The 26,691-nt window shown below is 48.5% G+C and overlaps 1 protein-coding gene across 1 annotated transcript in view; it reads left to right on the forward strand.

Annotated features, from left to right (window-relative positions):
* The window catches only part of MLF1 (myeloid leukemia factor 1), a 108,315-nt gene that overhangs the window by 33,376 nt on the left and 48,248 nt on the right, over window positions 1-26,691 (forward strand). The window contains exon 4 of the mRNA XM_030216486.1: window positions 17,730-17,858. Coding sequence (XP_030072346.1) covers window positions 17,730-17,858 — 129 coding nt within the window. The remainder of the gene's footprint in view (window positions 1-17,729; window positions 17,859-26,691) is intronic.

Consider the following 26,691-nt stretch of genomic DNA (forward strand, 5'->3'; position numbering starts at 1 on the left):
TTTCATAGTTTAAACTGCGATATTCCTTTACCATTTCCAATTATAGGAATCTGGTGGCAAACACCTGGGTACAGAGGAAATGCTGCTGGGCATAGTGGGGAGGGGGGGAGGAAGGGAAAGCTTTAGGTGATACAGTAAAAAGAGGAAACTTGGAGAAAGAAGTATGAAATCTGAATGGGTAAAAATAAAGCAGAAAATAAAGGGAAATGGGACTTGATATACCGCCTTTCTGAGGTTTTTGCAACTACATTCAAAGCGGTTTACATATTGCCCCAGGTACAAATAAGTACCTGTATATGAAAGTGAAAGATCAATGTCAGTTAGATGTAGAAAAGGAAGAGATCAAGCCAGGAGGAGAGAAAAGAAATGACAAATGGACAGAGAACTTGGAAGAAGAGTTAAGAGACAATAGAGAAAAGCAGAAACCAGAGACTAGGACCAGCATGGTTAGAAAAATAAAACTGCCAAAGATAGAAAAGTTTATTTGTAGTTTATTGATTGAGTTCAGTGGATAAAAGCTGAATTCACCAGATCTAAGTAATTCCACCTTAAATAAAAGCACATATCCTGTTTTTACTGACTCCCACAGAGGCAGGGCCGTGCCTAGGGTCTCTGGCGCCCCCCTGCAGACATCAGTTGGCGCGCACGCGTGTACCCCCCCCCCCCCCCACACACGCTTTAAATTTACCTCTCTCCAGCTCCGACGTCTGCGTAGCGTCAGTGAAAGCGCTGCCTGTCTGACATCTCTCCACCAGCCTTCCCTTCGCTCGTTCGTTCCCTCTGTGTCCCGCCTTCTTCTGACGTCATTTCCTTGAAGTTTGCTCCGGCGGCCACTCCCTCTGCAGAGGGACCCCAGGTAGATCCCTTGGTTAAGGGGATCCGGAGAGCCCTCCCGTTCCTTTCCCATGAATTCAGACATTAGAGACATGGTTTTTCAGGAATGGTCTGTGCCGGAGGCTGCTTGTAAGGTGTCTAGGGCTATGGTGCGGCTGTATCCCTTGCCTCCGGAAGATTTGGCCCTGCTGAAACCACCTACTGTGGATGCGGTGGTTAAGGCGGTTACTAAGGCTACGGCCATTCCGGTGGATGGCTGTACAGCCTTATGAGATCCTCAGGATAGGAAGCTAGATTCCTTTCTGAAGCGCAGCTTTGATTTGTCGGCTTTGGCCTTGCAAGCATCTGTGTGTGGGGGCTTGGTAGCCAGAGCTTGTTTCCGTTGGGCGGAGAAGCTCTTGGATGAGCCTGCGTTAAGTAGGACTGGTTTGGTTCAGGAGCTGGCCAAATTGAAGATGGGGTCTTCGTTTTTAGCGGACACCCTTTATGATTTGCTAAGGCCTTCGGCTAAGAATATGGCTCTGGCGGTGACGCAGGGCTCTTTGGCTTAGGGGCTGGGTGGCAGATGCTGCCTCTAAAGCAAAGTTGTGTTCTCTACCTTTCAAAGGTTCTATGCTGTTTGGAGAGGACTTGGATAAACTGATGAGTGGTCTTGGGGATACCAAGGTCTCACGATTGCCGGAGTTACGGCCTAAGTCGACTAGTCGAGGGGGTTCGGCTAGAGGTCTGTCTAAGGACGCGAGGCAGTACAGACCTGGCAGATTTGTATCTCCTTCTAAAAGCCGGATTTTTCCAGCGGACGCAGTCTTTTCGAGGGGGCTGTCGAGGAGGTCGGGACTTCTCTGGAGGTGCCGGAAATGGTAATAAGTCCTCTTTATGAAGGTGTGCGGGTCCAGCCTCTGGTGAAGGTCGGGGCGCGACTTCGTCTGTTTTATCAGGGGTGGACCCAAATTACTTCAGATCAGTGGGTGTTGAAGGTCGATCACAACGGTTGCACCCACTGCCGGATCTGTTTCTTCTCTCTCCTTGTCACTCTCGAATCAAGTTAAAGGCTATTCAAGAGACTCTGGGTAGCTTAATCCAGTTGGGAGCTGTGGTACCCATTCCTCGGCACGAGCAGGGAATGGGTTGTTATTCCATTTACTTTGTGGTGCCGAAGAAGGAGGACCAGTTTCAACCCATTTTAGATCTCAAGAGGGTCAATGGGGCGTTCAAGGTGCCATTCTTCCACATGGAGACTCTGCGCTCGGTCATAGTGGCTGTTCGTCAGGGAGAATTTCTCATGTCACTAGATCTCACAGAAACGTATCTGTACGTGCCGATTCGAGAGGCCCATCAGCGTTTCCTTCGTTTTGTTGTTTTAGGGAGGCACTTTCAGTTGTGCTCTGCCTTTTGGTCTGGCAATGGCTCCACGCACCTTCTCCAAGATAATGATGGTGGTAGCATCGGCTTTGCGGAGGCAGGGAATTCTGGTGCATCCGTATCTGGACGACTGGTTGATCCGGGCGAAGTCTCGGGCTCACAGTGTTGCGGCGACGGCTCAGGTGGTCGCGTTTCTGGAATCGCTTGGATGGGTAGTGAATATAGTCAAAAGTCAGTTGATCCCATCGCGGAGTCTGGAGTACTTAGGAGTGCGGTTCCACATGGCAGTGGGCCGTGTTTTTCTGCCGGATTCTCAGATCGCCTCTCTTCAGCAGCAGTTCCGGCTGTTAATGTCCGTTCGGAGTCCGACGGTTCGAATGTACCTTCGGGTTCTGGGCCTCATGGCAGCGACGATAGAGGTAGGTGGGCCAGGGCGCATATGCGTCATCTTCAGTTGGCTTTGTTGTCCCGGTGGTCTTCCCAGGTACACAGTTTGGAGTTGCGGTTGCCATTGAGAGGGGCTCCTCGGCGCAGTCTCCAGTGGTGGCTGTGCTCGGCCCATCTGAAAAAGGGCATGCCATTGGAACCTCCTCAGTGGGTGATTCTGGTAACTGATGCCAGTCTGCTGGGCTGGGGAGCTCAGTGTCTCGGTCGGTCCGCGCAGGGGCGGTGGTTGACAGAGGAAGCTCAATGGTCTATCAGCCGGTTGGAGGCAAGGGCAATTCGGCTAGCTCTGTTGGCGTTTCGCTCAAGTGTGGTCGGAAAGGCGGTAAGAGTCAGTCCGACAACGCGACAGCAGTAGCGTATGTCAACCGGCAGGGCGGTACAAAGAGTCCGCGGTTGGCAATCGAGACGGCTCTGCTCATGAGTTGGGCGGAAAGGCATCTAGTGCAGATTTCAGCGGCGCACGTGGCCGGGGTGGTTTCTTGTTCAATAAGTCTTGCCCCATGTAAGCCGCATTGAGCCTGCCATGAGTGGGAAAGCGCGGGGTACAAATGTAACAAAAATAAAATAAAAAATAAAAGACCTTACTATGAAGGTGGTCTTTTTGGTAGCTATATCGTCGGCTCGCAGGATTTCGGAACTTCAGGCTCTTTCATGTAGGCCTCCGTTTCTGTGGTTTTCAAAGGAAAAGGTTTTGCTGCGTCCAGTCCCTTCGTTTTTGCCTAAGGTGGTATCCTCCTTTCATGTCAATCAGGTGATTTTGTTGCCGGTCTTGGGGGACCGGACGGAGACGCTTCTCAGCGTCGTTTGGCGAAATTGGATGTGCGCAGAGTGTTGAAGATTTACTTGCGCAGGTCGGAGGAATTCAGGTCTTCGGACAGGTTATTTGTCCTTCATGGGGGGCCCAAGAAGGGAGCGGCTGCTTCTAAGGCATCTATAGCTTGGTGGTTGAAGGATGCCATTTCTTCGGCTTACATATTGCATGGCCGTACAGTGCCGGTGGAGCTCAAGGCACATTCCACTAGGGGGATGGTGGCTTCTTGGGCAGAGAGTAGTTTTGTTCCACTGGTGGACATTTGTAGAGTGGCGGTGTGGTCCTCCCTGCATTCTTTTGTCAAACATTACAGAGTGGATGTACAGGCAAGGGAGGATGCCAATTTTGGAGCTGCAGTCCTGTCCTCTGGGCTTCGCGGTTCCCACCCTTAGATGTGTTTACTGCTTTGGTATGTCCCAAGCATCTTGAACGGTCTGGAGGATCTAGAGAAAAGAAAATTAGCAGGTAAGGCCTAATTTCACCTTCCTCAGCAATCCTCCAGACCATTCAAGAGCCCACCCAGTGTATCGGACAGTTCAGTATGATAGTTCTTTAGATTTCAGTTGCTGGTATTTCTAGTAGCTCCTGTGATTTGGGTCCTGGAGTTTTACTAAGGGCAGTTTGTAGTACCGTTTGTGCCCATCTGCAGTTGAATTCCCCCGTCTTAAGGGGAGGAGATCTGAGTGTGGATTTAGTGGCTTTGTTTAGGTGGAGGTGTTTTGTTCCTCTGCTTTGTTACTGTTTTACTGGTTAGTAGAAGGTCTGCACAGGCTACTTGTATAAGAAGTTTTAGTGTTCTCCCTCTGCTGGTAGGAGTGCATAACCCAAGTGTCTTGAACGGTCTGGAGGATCTAGAGGAAAGAAAATTAGCAGGTAAGGCCTAATTTCACCTTCTGGGATATGCAGCATAAAATGTTTTGTACTTTTTGGGGATCTTGCCAGGTATTTGTGACCTGGATTGGCCAATATTGGAAACAGGATGCTGGGCTTGATGGACCTTTGGTCTGTCCCAGTATGGCAGTACTTATGTAAGATAGTAAACCTTTGTCCTTTCTGGAATTCTAGCACCACTTTCCAGTGCCTTTGCATATTATCAGGTAGCTCACTATATGGGTTGATTCTGCTTAACTTGTTTTCCTTTTTGTGGAACAAGTCAGAGTTCTTGGTTGAAATGCTGCCTAATGCAACACTGGTTTCTTATTTTCATAAAGCACATGCCAGAGGCAGTCAGCTTTTTTTTAAACACTGGCCATCACCCGCTACAGTAGCCTTCAATATTCAGTGCCGGTCCAGGTACTGGCACTGAATACTGGGGGCTAATTTCAGGTGTGCTGACCACTGGTGCTTATGTGAGCCTGGCTGATATTCAGCCGGGGCTCATAAGACGATTATGCAGGTTCCAGCTGAATATCGGCCAGGACCCACATAACTTTGTAAAAATGTTTTAAAAGTGCCACAATCCTCCTCCTGGCCCCCCTCCTTCTTTCCTTCCTTCCTATCCTCCCTCAGCTTACACCAAGTTTAAGCCCCCTCCCCCTGTGTTGTAAGTAGTCACCCCCCCCCCCCCCAGGCCCACCTCTCATCCCTGGTGGTCCAGAGGGTCGTTGAGAGCAGGAGGACACTGGCTGGTCTCAGAAGTGGCTGCTGCGACCTCTTATAAGGCCAGCCACCAGGGCAGGAGAGAGGGGACTGCACTCCTGCCCCCAACGACCCTCTGGACCACCAGGGATCAGAGGTAGGCCCGAGGGGACCTACTTAGAGCGCTAGGAGGCTGGGACTGGGGGGGGGGGGGCAAAGTTGCGAGGGGTTAGGGGGTTAAACTTGACATGGTCTGGGGGGAGGATGTGAAAGAGCGAGGCTGGGAGGGACCTCATAGCACTTTTAAAACATTTTAAAGTTATGTGGGTGCCAGCCCGATATTCAGCGTTGGCACCTGCAATGCTAAGCAACCTAATTTAGAACAGCATGCTTTGCTATAGACCCCACTGACTGTGGCCAAAGTTTCACCTATGGCTGTTTCAAGGTGTCTTGAATCAAATCAACTCTCTCACTGTTGCCCTTAGAAACGCTGTAAAATCAACAGTGCAAGGGAGCTGATTTGATCCAAGACACCTTGAAACGCCATCGGTGAAACTTGGCCACAGTCAGTGTGGTCTACAGCAAAGCACATTTTGATTGAAAGTTAAGTCACTGATTTATTTGAGTCACAGTTATTGTTGGTTCACTAGGAAATTAGCCCTGCAAAGGTTTTTTCCAATATTTTTATTGACATTTGTCATAGATATATCAAAGTTAACAAAATAGACAGACATAACACTGATTCAAATGTGTGTGTTGGGGGGGGGGGGGGGTACCAGTGATGTGACCACCGTTGAAGTCCTATCACTATAAAAAAAAAAGTGAAGGTGGGGTTCTGAGGCTTTTTCCCCCCACAGTAATCATATTCTGTTGCTGTATATTTGCTATACATAGCTAGTACAGATTTGAAATTTTGCTAGCAATTGAGGAGTGGTATAAAGACATTGCTAACAAGTAATACAAAATAAGATTTTCAGCTTCTCTGAGCAGCCCACACAAGAGGAAGGGGGAAGAAAGGATGTTAGGAGTCTTATAGAGGGGCATAATCAAACGGGGCACCCAAGTTTTCATAAGGGCGTCCTCGCAGGACGGCCCTGCGAAGGGGCGGGGAAACCCGTATTATCAAAACAAGATGGGTGTCCATCTCTTAATCACGCCCCAATCCCGCCTTCACTACAGTGGTGACACGCCCCCGTGAACTTTGGTCGTCCCCGTGACGGGAAGCAGTTGAGGACGCCCAAAATCGGATTTCGATTATTCCGATTTGGGCGACCCTGAGAGAAGGACGCCCATCTCCCGATTTGTGTCAGAAGACGGGCACCCGTCTCTTTCGAAAATAAGCCTGATAGTGTCATTTTTATGCAACTCGTTCATTGATTTAACAAGTTTATATTTTAAAACTGGTTAACTTTGTATGATATTGACATTTACAAGCTCTTTCAAGATCAGCTGGAATAGTAACACTTTTTCTCTGAGGACACATCCGGTCTGGTACTTACGAAAAGTATAAGTAGAGCTTTGTAGCGTGCAAGACATGCTCTACCACGCATACACGAGTGCCTTCCTACCCACTGTGAGAACACAAGATCCTCAGTTCTTTTTCTACAGTGGTGAGGAGAGGGTGTGGGTTTTTTTTTTACCATCTTCTTATTTCCGCTTGGTTTAAAGAGCTTTTTAGTACCTTTCAGCGACTTTTTTCGTTCTTTATTGTGTTCCCATTTGTGGAGCCCCCTTTTTAAATATTTTTCTTTAGTTTCTAGTTTATTTTTCCTGGTTTTAAGTTTCTTTTGTTTTTCGTTGTCATTTGGCTGTTTTTAGGCCTTGACTTAGGCTGGGATTTTTTCCTTCATTTTTGCTGTGATTTGCCCCTTTTTCAGGTACTGCTTCGTTTAATTGAGCCGAGGAAGTTTATCCTTCCATGTCCACGTAGGTTCCCAGTGACCTTAGGAGCAGTACCCGGTGCAGTCGGACAGTCTCTGGGAAAGACACCCATTCTTGGTATCTTCAATTTCCTTGTCATCAACAGCAGATGAATCCATTAACTGGGTTGTATCCGCCTACCAGCAGGCAGAGATAGAGAACACTGAAAGCACATGGTATTCCTGGACGCCCAGCCCCCTCTGCCTTCAGTATATCTCTATCTCCCAGCAGGTGTGGACGTCACTTTCTCAGCTCCTGGATTTCTGCCTGGGGTGGCTCCTGTGCTTTGCCAGTAGAGTGGGGGGTGTTGTGGCTGGTGTTGCCCACTTTAAAGGCATACTTGGTTTTCCCTGTCCTTGCCTTACCCCATTCCCCCTCCTCCCAGAGTTCCTCTGTGGCTGCCTACCCCTAACTTTCCTCACAGAAAAAAAAAAAAAAGAGAGAGAGAGAGGCTCGCTTTCTCAGCGTGGCGATTTCTGAGGCTTTTTCCAGAGTTCCTGGTTTGGTGCAGCTTGACCGAAGCTTGTTTGACTCGGTCTCCTGAGGTGAGAGTGGTGCCCAGCTCCTCCAGGGAGGTTCCAGCTGACAGCGCTCTGTGTGGGGTAAGTTTTGGCGCAAAGGCGCCATTTTGTTTTCTGTATTTGGCTGCTGAAGGGGTTAAGCACTGCTCCCACTATGGGAAACGCAGGTCAGCAGCGGGGCTTTGCAGCACATGCTGCCTAAATGCCTAATGCTGGCATGAGCATGGTGGGCAGTGATTCTTCCCGCCCGACGGAGTTGGCAGCGGGCGCCATCTTGGAGTTTTTCTCCCCTGAATTTGTACTGCTGATGCATAAGGCTTTTATGTTAAAAAGAGCACTGCCTGAGGCTCCTGACAATTCCTTTCGGACTGGGTTGCCTCCAGTTCTTGATAGCCCAGCGTCTGCTGGAGACTTTTTCTTCCCCCGAGCTTTTGGCTGACGCTAAGCGTAGGTGCGTGAATACCCCGTCTGAGGGGGACTCTTCACCTTGTTTTCCCCCGTGGTCTAGTTTCGGGGAGTCTGAGGGGTCTGGCAGGCCCTCACGGACTGATGATCCAGACCAGGGTGGCTGCTTGCCACAGGAGTTGGATGACCCTAAAGCGGTTCGGATTTTCCACCGCGATGAGTTGCCAGCTCTCATTTCTGATGCCTTACAGGCCCTTTGTATTGAAGATCCTGACAAGGGTGCTGCCTCTTTTATTAATCCTCGGATGGCTAGTACTAAGAAGCCTTCTTGGGCTTTTCCCGTGCATGCTTCCATCCAAGAGCTTATTTCAGCTCAATGGTCTGACCCTGATGGTCCCTTGAAGGTGGCCAGGGCTATGTGTCACCTTTACCCTCTGAGTGAAAGTTAGTTGGCCCTCTTTGGGATGCCTAAAGTGGATGCGTTAGTCACGGCTGTGACTAAAAAGACTACTCTCCCGGTGGAAGGAGGGGTCGCTTTGAAAGATATGCAGGACCGGCGGCTGAAATCCACGCTGAAGCGGTCCTTTGAAATCTCGGGCCTGTCCTTACAGGCGGCTATTTGCAGTTCCTATGCAGCCCAGGCCTGCCTTTCCTGGTTGAAGCAGGCGGTTGAGCAGCCCGCCGATGGAGCGGGTTCCATCGCTGAGGTCGGCCCGTGTATGGAGTCTTGCCCTGTCTTTTTTGGCTGATGCCCTTTATGATCTGGTCTGAGCTTCGGCTAAGTAGATGTCGGTGGCGGTTGCTGCCCGCTGCCTTCTTTGGTTCCAGCATTGAGTGGCTGACATGGCCTCTAAACAAAGGCTGGTGAGGTTACCCTTTCGGGGCCTTCTTTTATTTGGGGAGGATTTGGAGAAGATTGTTAAGGACCTAGGGGACTCTAAGTCCCAGCGGTTGCCTGAGGATAGGCTGAGTCCTTCTTTTCCCTCCTTTTCCAGGCCACGTTTTCGTGAAGCTCGCAGGTATCGCTTGGGGTGCTCTGCGGGGTTTGCTCAACGTACCTGTTTCCAGCAGTGGAACACCTTTTGTTCGGACAAACACGCTGCGGCATCCGGGCAACGTCCAGGAGTTCAGGGGCGTCCTCCACAATGATGGGATGCCGGTCCACTCGTCGGTTCCCGCAGTAGGGGGGTCGTCTCCCCCTCTTTCTCGAGGAGTGTGGACCAAGATTACTTCGGATCAGTGGGTTCTGGACCTGATCAGAGAAGGTTACCAACTAGAATTCGCTGCCTCAGTGGGAGACGCGTTTTTGGAGTCCCAATGCGGCACTGCCGTCAAGCGGGCAGCGGTAAACGAGACCTTGCAGGTGTTGCTGGAGCGGTGGTTTTGGTTCCTCCTGCCCCTGCGGTCGCTACTCTAGCTATTTTGTGGTGCCTCGAAAAGGCAGGTCGTTCAGACCTATCCTCGACGTATGCAGAGTCAATGAGGCCTTAGTTGTGCGACACTTCCATATGGAAACCCTGCGCTCCGTCATTGCGGCGGTACAGCCAGGAGAGTTTTTCATGTCTCTGGACCTCAAGGAAGCGTATTTGCATTTTCCCATCTGGCCGCCACATCAGTGGTTTCTCCGGTTTGCGGTTTTGAGCCAACATTTCCAGCTTTGCGCCTTGCCTTTCCCCCTCGGACTTTTTCCAAGGTGATGATAGTGGTGTCTGCCTTTCTCAGGCAAGAGGGTATCAGAGTTCACCCTTATCTCGACGACTGGCTCATCAGAGCGGATTCGGCAGATGAAAGCCGACTTGCCACAGCCAGAGTTGTTTCAGTTCTTCAGACTCAGGGCTGGGTAGTCAATATGGCCAAAAGTCACCTGACCCCCTCTGTCTCTCGAGTATTGGGGGTCCGGTTCGACACGGCTTCGGGGTTCATTTTTCTTCCCAACAACAGGCGTCTCAAGCTTCAGAATCAGGTCCACCTGCTCCTGCGGATGCCTCGCCCTCGAGCTTGGGACTTTATTCAGCTCCTGGGGTCGATGACGGCCACCATAGAGGTGGTTCCCTGGGTGAGAGCTCACATGAGGCCGCTGCAGCTTGCTCTGCTTCAGCAATGGTCTCTGCTATCCCAGGAATACCAACGCAGACTAAGGTGGCTTCGTGCGGCCCAGCGCAGTATGGATTGGTGGCTTTCCGACAGTATGCTGTGGCAGGGGATGCCACTGGCTCTTCCTTTTTGGTGTCTGGTGATAACAGATGCCAGCCTTTCGGACTGGGGAGCTCATTGCCGGGGACGCTATGCTGAGGGTCGGTGGTCTACTGCGGAAGCAGGATGGTCCATCAATCGCTTGGAACTGAGAGCGATATTCCAGGCTCTTCTGGCCTTCCACAGGACACTGAAAGGTCTTCCTGTCCGAGTTCTGTTGGACAACACGACAGCAGTGGCCTACATCAATCGTCAGGGCGGTACTCAGTGCAGGGCCCTGGCTGCGGAGGCGTCTCAGATCTGCGACTGGGCTGAGCGCCACCTAGAGCTGCTGTCCGCGTCTCTCATAGCTGGTCAGAGCAACGTACAAGCCGATTTCCTCAGCAGACATCAAATCGACCCGGCGAAATGGGAAGAAGTTTTTCTTCAGATTAGTGCCAAATGGGGGACTTCAGGTTTGGATCTCATGGCGTCAAGCGTAAAGACCAAAGTCCCTCGCTTTTTCAGCAGAAGGGAGAGATCCTCGCTCGGCGGGGTTGGATGCCCTGGCTCAACCTTGGCCCTCGGGCCTCCTGTATGTGTTCCCTCCTTGGCCCTTGATAGGGCGAGTACTACTTCGGGTTTGCCTGCACCGAGGATTGGTGATTCTCGTCGCCCAGGATTGGCCAAGGCGTCCGTGGTACACGGATCTCCGGCGGATTCTGGTAGGCGTGCCTCTTCCTTTGCCTCGGGTTCCGAACTTGTTAGTTCAGGGTCCGGTGACTATGGAAGATCCTTGCCGCTTTGGTCTTATGGCCTGGCTGTTGAGAGGGTACAATTGAGGGACAAGGGCTATTCTAATAAGGTTATTGCCACACTCTTGCATGCTCGTACGCGGTCTATCTCTGTGACTTATGCTCGGATCTGGCGCACTTTTAAGGCGTGGTGTACTCCAAAGTCTATCTCGCCAACTCTGGCAACAGTCTCCTTTTGCTGGACTTTTTGCAGGACGGGCTACAAAAGGGCCTGGCCTACAATTCCCTTCGGGTTCAAGTGGCAGCGTTGGCCTGCTTCCGGGGGGGGGGGGGGGGGGGGGGGTCTCTGGCTTGTCCTTGCTGCTTATCCGGATATTGTCTGATTTCTCAGAGGGGCGCTTCGTCTCCGTCCTCCTTTGCTGTCACCTTGTCCGGCTTGGAACCTAGGGCTCGTGTGAAGGTGCTCCAGCGATCCCCATTGAGGCCTCTTAAACGGGCTTCTGAGAAGGATGTGACTCTCAAGACAGTTTGTTTAGTGGCAATGACGTCGGCAAGAAGAGTGTCTGAGCTTCAGGCTCTTTCCTGTCGGGATCCTTTTCTACAGTTCTTGGAATCCGGGGTACTGTGCATACGGTGCCTTCCTTTCTGCCTAAGGTGGTTTCAGCTTTTTCACCTGAACCAGCCCATTTTTCTTCCTTCCTTTTGTAAGGAGGTGTTTCCAGACACCTTGGGAAATTGCACCTTTTGGATGTCCGCAGGGCTCTGTGACAGTATCTGCAGATGTCAAATGAGTTTAGGAATTCTGATCAATTATTGTACTGTTGGCAGATCCATGACGAGGGTTTCCAGCGTCTACGGCCACTATAGCCCGCTGTCTGAAGGAGCTCATTTTTTCTGCTTATCTGCTTTCAGGGCGGTCGCTGCCTGAAGCGTTTAAAGCGCACTCTACGAGGACAATGTCCTCTTCGTGGGCTGAAACGGGTGTCTTTTCTCTTCAAGAGATCTGTCGTGCGGCTACCTGGGCTTCTCAGCTCTCTTTTGTGCCGCGTTACAGGCTGGATGTGGCAGCACGGCAGGATGCGCGTTTTGGAGCGCAAGTGCTTGCTAGTGGAGTTGCCTGTTCCCACCCTACTTAGGGAGTGCTTTGCTACATCCCATCAGTTAATGGAGTCATCTGCTGTTGCTGACAAGGAAGGGAAAATTAGGTTCTTACCTTGATAATTTTCTTTCCTTTAGTCACAGCAGATAAATCCATGATCCCTCCCTGTCTGACTTTAGTTTTTGTACAGGTGTTGCATACAGACATTGTGCCTCATTAGGAGTACTTGAAGACAAGCTATCAGAGTTACTACATGCTGATTTTATTGCTTGAGGTTGATATCGTCCCTCCTTTGTTTGGTTATTGCTCTGGTTCAGGGGCATTTGTTCTCTGTGAGGAAAGTTTATGTTATTTTGCCTTTCTTATTCATTCTGCCTTGGAAATTTCATATACTGAAGGCAGAGGAGGCTGGGCGTCCAGGAACACCATGTGATTTCAGTGTTCTCTATCTCCACCTGCTGGTAGGCGGATACAACCCATCAGTTAAAGGATTCATCTGCTGTGACTAAAGGAAAGAAAATGATCAAGGTAAGAACCTAATTTTCCTGTTTCGGGCCCGGTCATAGCCCCACTGACTGTGTTCTCTGTCTTCATATGAAGAAGAGGAACCAGGTTTCCATAGAGGCTCAAGAGAGGATTTTTGGAGCCAAGTTTGGTTCTTTGACGTCGGCATCGATGTAGAGCATCAGGAGTGTTGGTAAGCATGGCTGCTGCTAGACCCTTGGAGAAGTGAAGCATTGAGTAGGTCTCCACCTGCCTCAAGGCCTCCTGCTGGGCAGGTCCCTGGGACCATCCATCTTTGGACCTGACCCTGAGGCAACGTGTAGATTCAACGTCCTTGTTGGCACCGAGGAGGCTCGATGACAAGCTTCGGGCGAAGGCCTAGAAGCATCCCCATTGATCTCCCTTGACACATGATACCGGGAGCTCCAGTGCATCGAAGGATTCAGCACCCAAGAAGCGTCAATGCCGGGAGAACTGCTCCCGCTCCATTCAGGAGGTACTGTGTTGATCTCCCAGCAACCAGCTCCCACATCGACTTGCTCCTGAACCGTCATCCCAGCTTTTCCCTGTATCGTCCTTCGATGAGCACATCCAGGCTTTGCTCCCCAAGCTACTGGATGGTCTTCTGCAACAGTGTGCTTCGGCATCAGGAGTGCTTGCACCTACCCTGCCTCCCATTGCAGCCCCACTTCGCCCTCAGCCTGCGGTGTGGCCTCCGACGCCGCATGCAGCTCTGGTGTCAACTGCCACCCAAGCCGGCACTACCTTGACCTTCCCTCTGTACCCTCCTCTCCACCTGAAAGGAGAAAGTCTCCTCCGGAAAGCCTTTCATTCCCTTCTTTTCTCAAGGAAATGGCTGATACCATTCTGTTTCCTTTGGAAGTGGAGGACGAGCCCAGGGCCAAGATGCTTGAGGTCCTGAACTACATGTCTCCTCCTAGGGAGGCTGTGACTGGCCCTCCCCACGAAGTACTCCAGGAAGTCCTTGTTAGGAATTGGGAGTCCCCTTTGTCGGTCCCGGTCATGCCCAAGAAAATTGATACTGTGTACCGGATCCACGTTACACATGGTTTTGATAAGCCTTAGTTGCTTCAGTTCCATGGTGGTGGAATCTACTCTCTAAAGAGCCAGGAGTTCCAGGGACTATGCCTTGGTGCACCCAGGTAAGAGAAGCTAGAACCCTGAATTCTTTTGGGAGAAAGATATTCCAGGCTTCAATGCTCATCTCCTGAATACAATCTTACCAGCTGTTCACGAGCATCTACTTGCGAAACTTGGTGCACAAGTTGTCAGACCTGGCTGAGACGATCCTCTGGAGCAGGCCGAGTTACTTCACAAGTTGGTCAAGCAGCAGAAGGCGTGTCGAAAGTTCTTGGCCAGGGGCACTTATGACTCTTTTGATGTGACATCCAGGATCTCTGCCCAGAGTATAGCAATGCGCAGAGTCTCATGGCTGCGTATTTCTGACTTGGAACATTCTGTTCAGGAGAGGTTGGCAGATGCCCCATTCTGGGGGATAACCTTTTTGGAGAGAAGGTTGAGGAGGTCGTAGACCAAATCAAAAAACATACTAATACCATTTCTTCTTTCTCCCACTAGGCGCATTCTGCATCTACCTCCTCAGTTAGGAGGACTTTTGGAAAACCAAGGAGAGGAGTAACTATTACTGTCAGAAGCATAGGTACAACCCCTCGGCTCACCAGCCTGCTCAGGCTCAACTCCAGCTTGCTCATTCACATCAACAGCATTCGCCAAAGGCCCCTGCTGCTTCCCAGGCAAAAGAAATTACGAGCTTTTGACTGGATTCAGCAGAGCATAGCCATAGTAAAAGTGTCCTTCCCTCTGAATTGCTGGTCAGAGGGAGGCTGACGTTTTCTACAAAAGACGGCCCCTTATAACCTCTGACCAGTGGGTTCTTCAAATAGTCCATCTCAGATTGATATTTAAAACCTCCAAATTGGTATCTGAAACCTCCAAGTTGCCCACCGAGAGCTCGTTCATTCAGTTCTTAAGTCAGGTACTTGCAGAGGAACTCTCAGCCCTTCTGAAGGCCCATGCAGTTGAGCCCATTCCACCAGGGGACGAAGGGAGGGGATTCTACTCTAGATACTTCCTTGTGCAAAAGAAAACGGGAGGGGGGGGGGGTTCGTCCCATTGTAGACCTAAGTGCCCTGAACAAATTCCTAGTTCAAGAAACATTCAGGATGGTTTCCTTGAGCACCCTTCTCCAGTGTTTTATAAAAATGATTGGTTATGCTCTCTGGACTTAAAGGATGCATATATTCACATCCTGATACTTCCAATCCACTGGAAGTATCTTAGATTTCAGTTGGGAACACATCATTTTCAGTATCGCATGTTGCTTTTTGACCTCGCATCAGCTCCCAGGGTCGTCACCAAATGTCTAGCAGTAGTTGCAGCATCACTACGCAGACTGGGAGTCCATGTGTTCCCATATCTCGACGATTGGCTGGTAAAGAACACCTCAGAGGAGAGTGCTCTGGAGTCCATGCAGATGACTATTCGGGTGTTGAGCTACTAGGGTTCATTTTAAAGTACCCAAGTCCCATCTTCACCCTGTCAAATTATAGGAATTTGTAGGAGCCCTGCATTATACTCAGAATTTTCAAGTCTTCCTTCTGGAGCAGAGAGCAGACACTCTTGTTGCACTCGCTTCCATGGTTCAAGCCTCACGGCAGGTCACAACTCGACAGATGTTAAGATTATTGGGCCAAATGGCTTCCACAGTGTACGTTCATATGAGATTAGCTCAATGAACCCTGGCGTCTCAGTGGTATCAAGCCACGGGGAGCCTAGGAGATGTCATCCAAGTGTCCCCAGAGCTTGTACGCTCCCTTCAGTGGTGGACTATTCGATCCAATTTGACCCATTCCAAATTCCTCAGCCACAAAAGGTGCTGATGAGAAATGCGTCTCTCCTGGGATAGGGGTCTCATGTAGATGGGCTTCATACCCAAACTGTTTGGTCCACCAAGGAAACAAATCTTCAGATCAATCTCCTGGAGCTCTGGTGAGCTGGAACACTCTAAAGGCTTTCAGAGATCGGTTATCTCATCAAACTGTGCTCATCCAAACAGACTATCAGGTTGCAAAGTATCACCCCAACAATCATGGAGGCATTAGATCACACCCTCTTTGTCAGGAAGCCATCCGGATGTGGCATTGGGCTCGCCCACATGGTATGTTCCTTCGAGCCGCTTATCTAGTGGGAAAAAAACAATACCCTGGCCGACAGCAGGATAATGCAACCACACAAGTGGTCTCTCAATATGGACATAGCCCGCAAGATCTTCTGAGCATGGGATACCCACTTGGTAGATCTTTTTGCCACTCAAATCAACCACAAGGTCCCTCAATTCTGTTCCAGGCTTCAGGCACACGACAGACTAGTGTCAGATGCTTTCCTCCTCAACTTGGGGGACAGATCTTCTATATGCATATCCTCCCATACTTCTAGTAGGGAAAACTTTTGTTGAAACTCAAGCAAGACTGCACAGCCATGATTCTGATCGTGCCATACTGGCAGCAGCAGATATGATTCCCTCTCCTTCTGGAGTTATCCTCTGAAAAACCGTGGAGATTGGAGTGTTTCCCAACCCTGATCACGCAGAACGAGGGGTCTCTTCTACATCCCAACCTCCAGTCTCTGGCTCTCTCAGCTTGGTTGGTGAGAGCCTAGAATTTGCTCCCTTGGGTCTTTTCAGAGGGTGTCTCCTGGGTCTTGCTGGCTTCCAGGAAAGACTCCACTAAAAGGTGCTATTCTTTCAAATGGAGGATGTTTGCTGTCTGGTGTGAGGGCAAGGTCCTAGATCCCCTTTCCTGACCTGCACAGACCTTGCTTGAATACCTTCTGCATCTTTCCGAGTCTGGTCTTAAGACCAACTCCATAAGGGTTCACCTCAGTTTGATTAGTGATTATCATCAGCGTGTAGAAGCTGAGCCCATCTCTGGACATCCTCTAGTTGTTCACTTCATCAGATGTTTGCTTTTGTCAAAGCCCACTGTCAAGCCTCCGCCAGTATCATGAGGCCTCAACATTGTTCTTACCCAACTTATGAAAGCTGCTTTTGAGCCACTGGATTCCTGCCATCTGAAGTACTTGACTTGGAAGGTCATTTTCTTGGTGGCGGTTTCTTCAGCTCTTAGGGTCAGTGAACTTCACGCCTTAGTGATGGATGCACCTTATAAGTTTCATTACAACAGAGTAGTCCTCGACATGCACCCTAAGTTCCTATCGAAAGTGGCGGAGTTCCATCTGAACCAGTTGATTGTCTTGATAACATTCTTTCCCTGACCTCATGCCCATCCTGGCGAAAGTACCTTGCACATCTTGGATTGCAAGAGAGCATTGTCCCACTACATGGAGCAGACTAGGCCCCACAGACATTCCTCCCAACTTTTTATTTCTGTTGATCCCAACAGGATAGGGGGTCGCCATCAAGAAACGCACCATTTGTAATTGGCTGGCAGTTTGCATTTCTTTCACTTATTCCCATGCTGGGCTGGCCTTAAAGGGTCATGTCACAGATCACAATGTCATAGCCATGGCTGCATCAGTAGCCCACTTACGGTCAGCCTTCATTGAAGAAATTTCCTATGCTGCGACATGGTCTTCGTCGACACATTCACTTCACACTAATGCCTTGATCAGGATACCCGATTCGACAGTCGGTTCTGGCAGACAGTTTTGCAGAATCTGTTTGGGGTCTAGAATGCAATTCCACCTTCCTAATTGTGAAGCGCTGCGTACGACTGGTAGCGCTATAGAAATGATTTGTAGTAGTAGTAGGCCTGTTTTATTCTGTTCCCGGCTGCACTCTTATTCAGATTGTATATAGTTTCAGGTTAATATGCATTATGTCCTTGTGAGGCCCAATTGACCAATGTTTGTTTTCTTTGTGAGCTTGGATGCTAGGGATTCCCCACTTGTGAGAATCCATATGACTTCTTGTCCTCAGAGAAAGTGAAGATACTTACCTGTATCAGGTATTCTCCGAGAACAGCAGGCTTTATATTCTCATAATCACTCCCACCTCCCCTTGGAGTTGTCTCCTTTTTTATTTTTACTTTTTTTGCTGTGTAAAACTGAGGAGACTGTTCTCACCGTGGGCTGGAAGGCACTCACGCATGCGCTGTGGAGCCTGTCTCGTGCTCTACAAAGCTCTACTTATGCTTTTAAAGTCCCGGACCAAGCGATGCGGTCCGGTGTCACCCACTTGTGAGAATATAAAGTCTGCTGCTACAGGCAAGTATCTTCACTGTTGACCTTGCTAAAACTTGACTATATTTCTATAATTTTAGGATCAATTTGCAGCAGGATCAGATGCACATTCATTCAACTCTTCTTCGATCAAGACATATTCAAAAGCTGGAGATGGCCCTCCGAAAGTTTTTGAAGCTTCACGTCAGACATGCAGGGCTCCTGGTGGTGTAAGTATTGTGGTGATTTTCAGGTATTCTCAAATGCTGTATCATTAAGCAGATATTTGACTGATGAGCCTTTTATGTGATCTCATTTCCATTTTCCAATATAATGGCAAAGCATCACAGCTCTAAGTCAGAATTAAGAAAATTGATATTTCAAGCTTAGATTTGTGGTACACATGACACACACAGGGTGTGTCAGCCAAACTAACCTCTTCAAAAAGGCCTACCCCAACGACCCCATGTAACCCTCTTCACCTACCAACACAGCATGACTGTGATCGCACAGGACAACACGCAATCTTCATCCATTTCGACCCTCCGCTTATACATCATACGATCACTATACAACTTTGTATTTGTTATTCACCGACTGGGCAAACGCCTTTGACGGTACTATGTAAGCCACATTGAGCCTGCAAATAGGTGGGAAAATGTGGGGTAGAAATGCAATAAATTAAAAATATAAATTAAAAAAAATGCTTTATTTTGTGTCTAAATCTTTAATGGTAAATTGGTAAGTTTCACAGACTACAACGCAAGCATAAAAATTATTATTCTCTGATCTTCTTTAACCTATTTCTGGTCTGTTGTTACAGAGGACAGAAATAAAGTCATTCTAGTTTTTAAAAGACCCCAAAGCAGAGTAGAAAGCAGCAGATATGAATGTAAAGCACAAGAACAGCTCACTGAGAATACATGGAAAACATTTTAAACTCTCTTTTTAAAAGTGAGCAACATAAGTTCTACATTTATTTTGGCCCTTTGCACACTTTCAGTAATTTTATAAAGCTGTTTCTCTAAGGACAAGCAGGGCAATTACCACGTGTGGGTGATGTCATCCGACAGAGCCTGGCACTGACTCCACCCATCGTTCTATTTCTAGAGCTTTTGGCTGTTAGGTTCTCAAGGCGGAAACCAGATTCGTGAGCCCTTGGACCACTGCCGAGGAGTGCAGTGGCAGGCAAAACTACCCCCAACCAGAGTCAAGGCAGAACAGGACTGGAACTCCGGACTGGAGTTGCAAGCAAACTGGAACAGGCAGATCTTCACCTGCGCTTGACCGCCGTTCCCCAGGAGTTGAGCCCCTGGGTGTAGGCGGCCGGCAGGGCCTACAGAACAGGGCAGGAACTAGATACCCACAGGACATACACTGGGTCTTGGAGTCACAAGGAAGGCTAGGCAGAACACTAGATTAAGACTCTCAGACAAACAATACCACACTAGGTGAAAAGCAGACAGGCTCAAGAATAAGGACTGAAAGCTACCAAGCAGCTACTAGGCAAGAAACACACACAGACTAAGCAGACAGGGCGTACATAAAGGATGGGCAGAAGCAGAGATTAGGAAATACATACAAGCTTGGCAGGAGCAGGGGTCAGGAAATACATACAAGCTTGGCAGGAGCAGGGCTCAGGAAATACATACAAGCTTGGCAGGAGCAGGGCTCAGGAAATACATACAAGCTTGGCAGGAGCAGGGCTCAGGAAATACATACAAGCTTGGCAGGAGCAGGGTTCAGGATATACAGTGGGGGAAATAAGTATTTGATCCCTTGCTGATTTTGTAAGTTTGCCCACTGACAAAGACATGAGCAGCCCATAATTGAAGGGTAGGTTATTGGTAACAGTGAGAGATAGCACATCACAAATTAAATCCGTAAAATCACATTGTGGAAAGTATATGAATTATTTGCATTCTGCAGAGGGAAATAAGTATTTGATCCCCCACCAACCAGTAAGAGATCTGGCCCCTACAGACCAGGTAGATGCTCCAAATCAACTCGTTACCTGCATGACAGACAGCTGTCGGCAATGGTCACCTGTATGAAAGACACCTGTCCACAGACTCAGTGAATCAGTCAGACTCTAACCTCTACAAAATGGCCAAGAGCAAGGAGCTGTCTAAGGATGTCAGGGACAAGATCATACACCTGCACAAGGCTGGAATGGGCTACAAAACCATCAGTAAGACGCTGGGCGAGAAGGAGACAACTGTTGGTGCCATAGTAAGAAAATGGAAGAAGTACAAAATGACTGTCAATCGACAAAGATCTGGGGCTCCACGCAAAATCTCACCTCGTGGGGTATCCTTGATCATGAGGAAGGTTAGAAATCAGCCTACAACTACAAGGGGGGAACTTGTCAATGATCTCAAGGCAGCTGGGACCACTGTCACCACGAAAACCATTGGTAACACATTACGACATAACGGATTGCAATCCTGCAGTGCCCGCAAGGTCCCCACATGTGACGGCCCGTCTGAAGTTTGCCAGTGAACACCTGGATGATGCCGAGAGTGATTGGGAGAAGGTGCTGTGGTCAGATGAGACAAAAATTGAGCTCTTTGGCATGAACTCAACTCGCCGTGTTTGGAGGAAGAGAAATGCTGCCTATGACCCAAAGAACACCGTCCCCACTGTCAAGCATGGAGGTGGAAATGTTATGTTTTGGGGGTGTTTCTCTGCTAAGGGCACAGGACTACTTCACCGCATCAATGGGAGAATGGATGGGGCCATGTACCGTACAATTCTGAGTGACAACCTCCTTCCCTCCGCCAGGGCCTTAAAAATGGGTCGTGGCTGGGTCTTCCAGCACGACAATGACCCAAAACATACAGCCAAGGCAACAAAGGAGTGGCTCAGGAAGAAGCACATTAGGGTCATGGAGTGGCCTAGCCAGTCACCAGACCTTAATCCCATTGAAAACTTATGGAGGGAGCTGAAGCTGCGAGTTGCCAAGCGACAGCCCAGAACTCTTAATGATTTAGAGATGATCTGCAAAGAGGAGTGGACCAAAATTCCTCCTGACATGTGTGCAAACCTCATCATCAACTACAGAAGACGTCTGACCGCTGTGCTTGCCAACAAGGGTTTTGCCACCAAGTATTAGGTCTTGTTTGCCAGAGGGATCAAATACTTATTTCCCTCTGCAGAATGCAAATAAATTCATATACTTTCCACAATGTGATTTTCCGGATTTAATTTGTGATGTGCTATCTCTCACTGTTACCAATAACCTACCCTTCAATTATGGGCTGCTCATGTCTTTGTCAGTGGGCAAACTTACAAAATCAGCAAGGGATCAAATACTTATTTCCCCCACTGTACATACAAGCTTGGCAGGAGCAGGGTTCAGCTGAAGCTCCAGCAGCTAACAAACACAGACAGAGAGCAGAGCACAGGCTGAAGCTCCAGTAGTAAACAAACACAGACAGAGAGCACAGCTATGGCTGAAGCTTCAGTAGCTAACAAACACAGACAGAGAGCAGAGCACAGGCTGAAGCTCCAGTAGTTAACAAACACAGACAGAGAGCACAGCTATAGCTAAAGCTTCAGTAGCTAACAAACACAGACAGAGAGCAGGGCAATAGCTGAAGCTTCAGTAGCTACCAAACACAGGCAGAAAGCAGAGCAATAGCTGAAGCTTCAGTAGCTACCAAACACAGGCAGAAAGCAGAACAATGGCTGAAGCTTCAGTAGCTACAAACACAGACAGGGAACAAGACAACAGAAGGGACTGGAAGTCCACAGACACGGCAAAGCAGAAGGGCAAGAGCCCAGAGCAAGGTTATAAAACAGTGCAACAGCACACCGGCTAACCTGATGACCTTTTGACAATGTAAAGGCACTGAATGCCAGCATACCACTTCCTTATAAAGACCCTCGCTGATGATGTCACCTACAGCAGGACAGGAGCAGGGAACACACTGACACCAAAGAGAGGCTTGGAACACACAGGAAGTGAGCACACAGGAAAGACAGGAGCCATCTTGGAAGCTGGAACACACTGACACCAAATAGAGGCTTGGAACACACAGGAAGTGAGCACACAGGAAAGACAGACAGGAGCCTTCTTGGAAACTGAACTTCGAGAAATAAGGTGAGCAAAAGAGGAGTCACGACCACAGTCGTGACATTTGCAGCCCCGACTGTACATGTGTGCATACCTTTCCACCTGCCTCATTCATAGTGGACGAGGCAGTTGTCTTTTTTTTTTTTTTTTCCACAGAGCTGAGAGGACCTGTTTTCGGTGTGCTCTGTTCAGTGATTTTTTCCTTGGCTGCCATGCAGCACTTTTCCATGGAGTGGCATGGGACAGTTTCATTTTTCCTCCTTTTTATTTGTCCTGTTAGTTTCTCCTAGTCGTTATGGTCCTTTTTCTTTATATTTTCTTGGCTCCATTTCCTGCTTAAGCTTCAGCTCACCAGCTGGGGCTAGTTTTCCCTTTTTCTTTAAAAATTGAGCCATTTGATTTCACTGCAGCTGTTTTCCACTGATATCCCAAAAAACTCCCAGTAGTTTTAAAAAATGTTCTCAGTGCAGCAAGGTCATATCTGTGACTGAGCCTCACAACTGTGTTTGCTGTGCCTTGGATCCAGCCATTAGGCCATTGTAAACTCTGTCTTCAAATGCAGAAAAAGACCCTTAAGAGTCGAGAGGTGCTGCACAAGAGACCTTTTGGCATTTCTAAGTCCAGTCCATCAACACTGGCAACAGAGGCATTGGTCCCCATTGCTGCTGGAGCTTTGCTGGAAATTTGGGATACACTGGCTTTGACATCAGGCATCAGTAGTTCCTGTTCGGGCTGCACTTCCAAGGACCTGACACCAAGGACATGGAAGGATTTGATGTCATCCTCATTAGCACCAGGAACCCCAATGTCAGGCCTCAGGTGGAGGCAAAGATGCATTGACATCAGACCTCCTCAAAGCATGGTGCCAGGAGCTCAGATGGCGGTACCCGAGAAGCATCAGCATGAGAGGACCACTTCCCCTCTATGGAGTCAGTATTGATGCAGTAGCCTCCTCAGAGCCAGGATCAGTCCTCCAATTTGTCCCCATCATCTTCTCACTGTTTCAGCAGCAGCCCCATCATCTTCTCACTGTCTCTGCCCCAGCCCCATCTTTATCAGTGTGTGTCCTCAAGGACAGTCCTTAGTCATGCTGCAGGAGGAACTGGAGTGGATCTTGGCTCGGTCTTGGCCATGGTGCACCCCCAGCCAATCCTAAAGGACCATGCCTTGTCTGTTGGCCATTTGTTGACACTGGTGCCAACCAAGATGGTACTTCTTTCCAGCCCATCAGGGGAGGAAGCCCCCTTGGAGTCCGGAGGAGAACCCGTCCTTTGGCGCTCCTACCCAGAGTCTGGTCATGAGTCCAGTGGTCTGAGGGGGGCACAGACTCGAGCATTTCAAGAAGAGTACTTTGCTGAGGCTGATTTGGTCCACTCTTGGACGTCTGACTTGGAACCAGAGGATCCCTCAGAGAAGGGCTCCCTGGGTCTACCCTCAGATCCCTCCCCAACTCAAGTAAGGATAAAGTCTTCCCCAGAGGAATTCTCCATTGTCACCTTTTTATGGGAGATGACTGAGTCCGTGCCATTTCAGTTAGAAGTTGAGGAAGAGCCCAGGGCAGAATTGGATATCCTTGATTATGATGGATGTTGTGACAGTGCCTGTGCACTGCATCCTTAAGGCAGTGCAGATGAGGAATTGGGAGACTCTTCTCTCCTTACACCTCTGTAGAATCCAGAAGGCTCCTGGATTCAAGAAGCAGCAACTTCCATGGTGGTTGAATGTGCCCTCAAAAGGACCACAAGTTCCAGGACCCATACCTCAGAACCCTGGGGAAAGATGCTGAAAATGTGGAGCCTTTTGCAAGGAAGGTTTTTCAGGGCTCTATTCTCATTTCCAGCATACAGTCCTTCCAGCTCTATATGAAACTTGAAGAACTTGGTGCACAGTGTAGCAGAGTTCACTTCGGCCCCAGATCAGGCTGCTGAGTTCCACCAGCTGTAGCTAAGCAGAATGAGTGCCAAAAGCACATGGATCAGGCAACCTATGGATGCTTTTGATGTGGAGTCTAGTGTCTCTGTGATAGGTATTAGCTATGTATTTTAGACATTGAACTGGCAGTTCAGGAGAAACTTGCGGACGTCTCCTGCTGAGGTGGCAGTCTTTTTGGCGACAAGGTGGAGGAGGTCACTGACCTCATCAAGAAACATGCTGCTGCCATTAAGTCTGTCTGAGCCCACTACTTCTGTGGCCTCCACATCTTGGAGGTTTTCAGGCGGTAGTCAGAGGAGACTTTACTACTCTCAAAGGCATAAGTTCATGCCTTGTGCCCACTCTTGGCAGCAGTGCACCCAAAAACCCCAACCAAATCTCCAGTCAAAGCAGAGGACAAGCTTTTAACTGGCTCCAAGACAGTATAGCCACCATAAGAGTGACAGTTTCAGATGTCCTAGTGGTAGGAAGGAGGCTGAAATTTTTTTCAAGCAAGATGGCCTCTTGTAACCTCAGGCTAGTGGGTTCTTGAAATAGTTTGGAGAGATTACGCTGTCCGTTGGCAAGAACTCCCTCCAAATTACCCACCAAGAGAGTCAAGGTTCAGCTTTCAGCACCAGGATGTGCTCACAATGGAATGCTGTTCTCTAATACAGGCTTATGTGATTGAGCCCATACCACCAGGGGAAGAAGAGAAGGAATTCTATTCCAAGTGCTTCCTCATGCCTGAGAAAACAAAAGGATTACATCTCATCTTAGCCCTAAGAGCCCTGAATAAATATCTGATCAGAGAAAAGTTCAAGATAGTTACAGATTAATTTACTGCAAACTGCCCTCACCACAGATGTATCCAAACTGGTCTAGGGAGCCCATGTAGATGGGTTTCACACTTAGGCCCATTGGTATCTCCATGAGAAATTTCACCAGCAAAATTTTCTTGAGTTAAATTCAGTATGGAATGCTCTAAAGGCTTTCAGAGATTTGACTATGATTATTTTGTTTGCCAATCAGAGAGAGAATCAATTTCTCATGCATTACACCAATCAGCATTGAAAAACAAGATCTTACCTCCTGTGTTGGGAAAACTGTAGAACTGGGCCATCTCTTATGGGATGACTTTCATAGCCACTATCTGGTAGGGTCCTGGCAGACAAGCTGAGTCAGGTTCTCCAATCACACAAGTAGTCTCTGGATTTAGAAGTGGTTTAGATTATCTTTCACTTGTTGGGCATACACATGATACATCTTGTCACTTCTCAGAGCAAAAGAGTACCTCAGTCCTGCTCCAGGATAGGGATGCACAGCAAACTAACCTCAAATGCCCTCCACATAGATTGGTGGGAGGGCCTTCTGTAGGTATATCCTCCAACCCCATTAATAGCAAGGATTGTCCTGAAACTCAAGCAGGATCAGAGAACCATGACTTTCATAGTCCCTATTGGCTGAGACAAGTGTGGTTTGTTCTTCTGGAACTTTCCTTACAGTGTCCTATCGAATTGGGGTATTCACTTTGCTAATCATTCAATCTCAGGAAATGCTGATTGCCTTCCAAAATCAGGTCCCTTTCCCTCCCAGCTTGGATGTTGAGTGGGCAACTTTAACTACTATGAATCTGTCTAACAGTTTATTACATTCTTGTTTTAACGAAGATTAATAACCCTGGCTTCTTGGAAAGACTTCACAAGGGGTCTTATGGTTTTAAATGGAAGATTTCATATCTGATGTGATGGGAAGGCACTAGACACTCTTTTCTGTCCCACACAAAAACTACTTGAGTACCAGAGTCAGGTGTGAAAATAAACTCCAGTAAGGTTCATAGTGCAATCAGTGTATATCACTACCATGTAGAATGTAAAACTCATCTGTGTAGAGTCTCTAGTTTGATTTATGTGGGGCTTGCTTCTTTTGAAGCCTCCCATCAAGCCACCTGTAGTATCTTGGGATGCCATTGTTCTAACCCAGTTAATGAAAGCACCATTTGAGTCTCTAGCCTCCTGTGATCATAAGTACTTGATCTGGAAGTTCATCTTTTTGGTTGCGGTAACTTTGCCATATAGCCTTCTACTTGTAACAGACTAAAACTATTAGAAAGTCCCCCCCAACTTATTTGTTTTAACCACAATAAATCCGGGAGTTCTGTTGCCAGACACTCTTTGTCTAATTGACTAGCAGATTGCATTTTCTTTGCTTAAACAGGTTTGACCCTTGGAAGTCATGTCAAGGCGTGTGAAGGACAATTCTGTAACTGGGCAATAAGCATTCTTCTATAAGGTAGTGCGTAAGTGCTACAGCATGTAACTGTGAGGATGTGTATTTATTTTATTTTTTGTTATATTTGTACCCCGCACTTTCCCACTCATGGCAGGCTCAATGCAGCGGGCAATGGAGGGTTAAGTGACTTGCCCAGAGTCACAAGGAGCTGCCTGTGCCAGGAATCGAACTCAGTTCCTCAGTTCCCCAAGACCAAAGTCCACCACCCTAACCACTAGGCCACTCCACTCCAATGTATGTGAAAGTGTGGCTCCTAATTGCACATGCACCTTATAGAATAAGTTGTGTGCACTACATGGCATACTTAGGACAGCTATAGACCCAGTATAAGTGAGCATGCCTAAATGTAGGTGCATCAATGCTGACTTGCTCTAGTTTTCTATAACGGAATCTTAGCACCAAGTTGCCATTGGCACTCAGTGCATGGCATCAAGCTGCCTAACTTTAAACACCAAATTATAGAATTCTATATACAGTGTCTAAACTATGGCTGTGTCAGTAGCACACATGAAGTCTGCCTCCATGGAAGAGATTTGCAGGGTTGCAATACAGATTTTAGTCCATACATTCAAAATGTGCTATTGTTTGGAAAGGGTCTCCCAGTATGACAACAGGTTTGGCCAGTCAGTTCTTTCAAATCTGTTTGAGAATAACATACAATTCCATATCCTCCCAGCCCAATTTTCTTAATTTCCAGGCTGCCTTCCAGGCTGCCTACCGCGGAGGAGATACGGCGGGAGTGGGATGGGGAGTTCCCTCTTTGTTGGGCGCAGGGATCCTTT

This window comes from Microcaecilia unicolor, chromosome 10 (genome assembly GCF_901765095.1).
Source record: "Microcaecilia unicolor chromosome 10, aMicUni1.1, whole genome shotgun sequence".
In the NCBI taxonomy this organism is placed as follows: domain Eukaryota; kingdom Metazoa; phylum Chordata; class Amphibia; order Gymnophiona; family Siphonopidae; genus Microcaecilia; species Microcaecilia unicolor.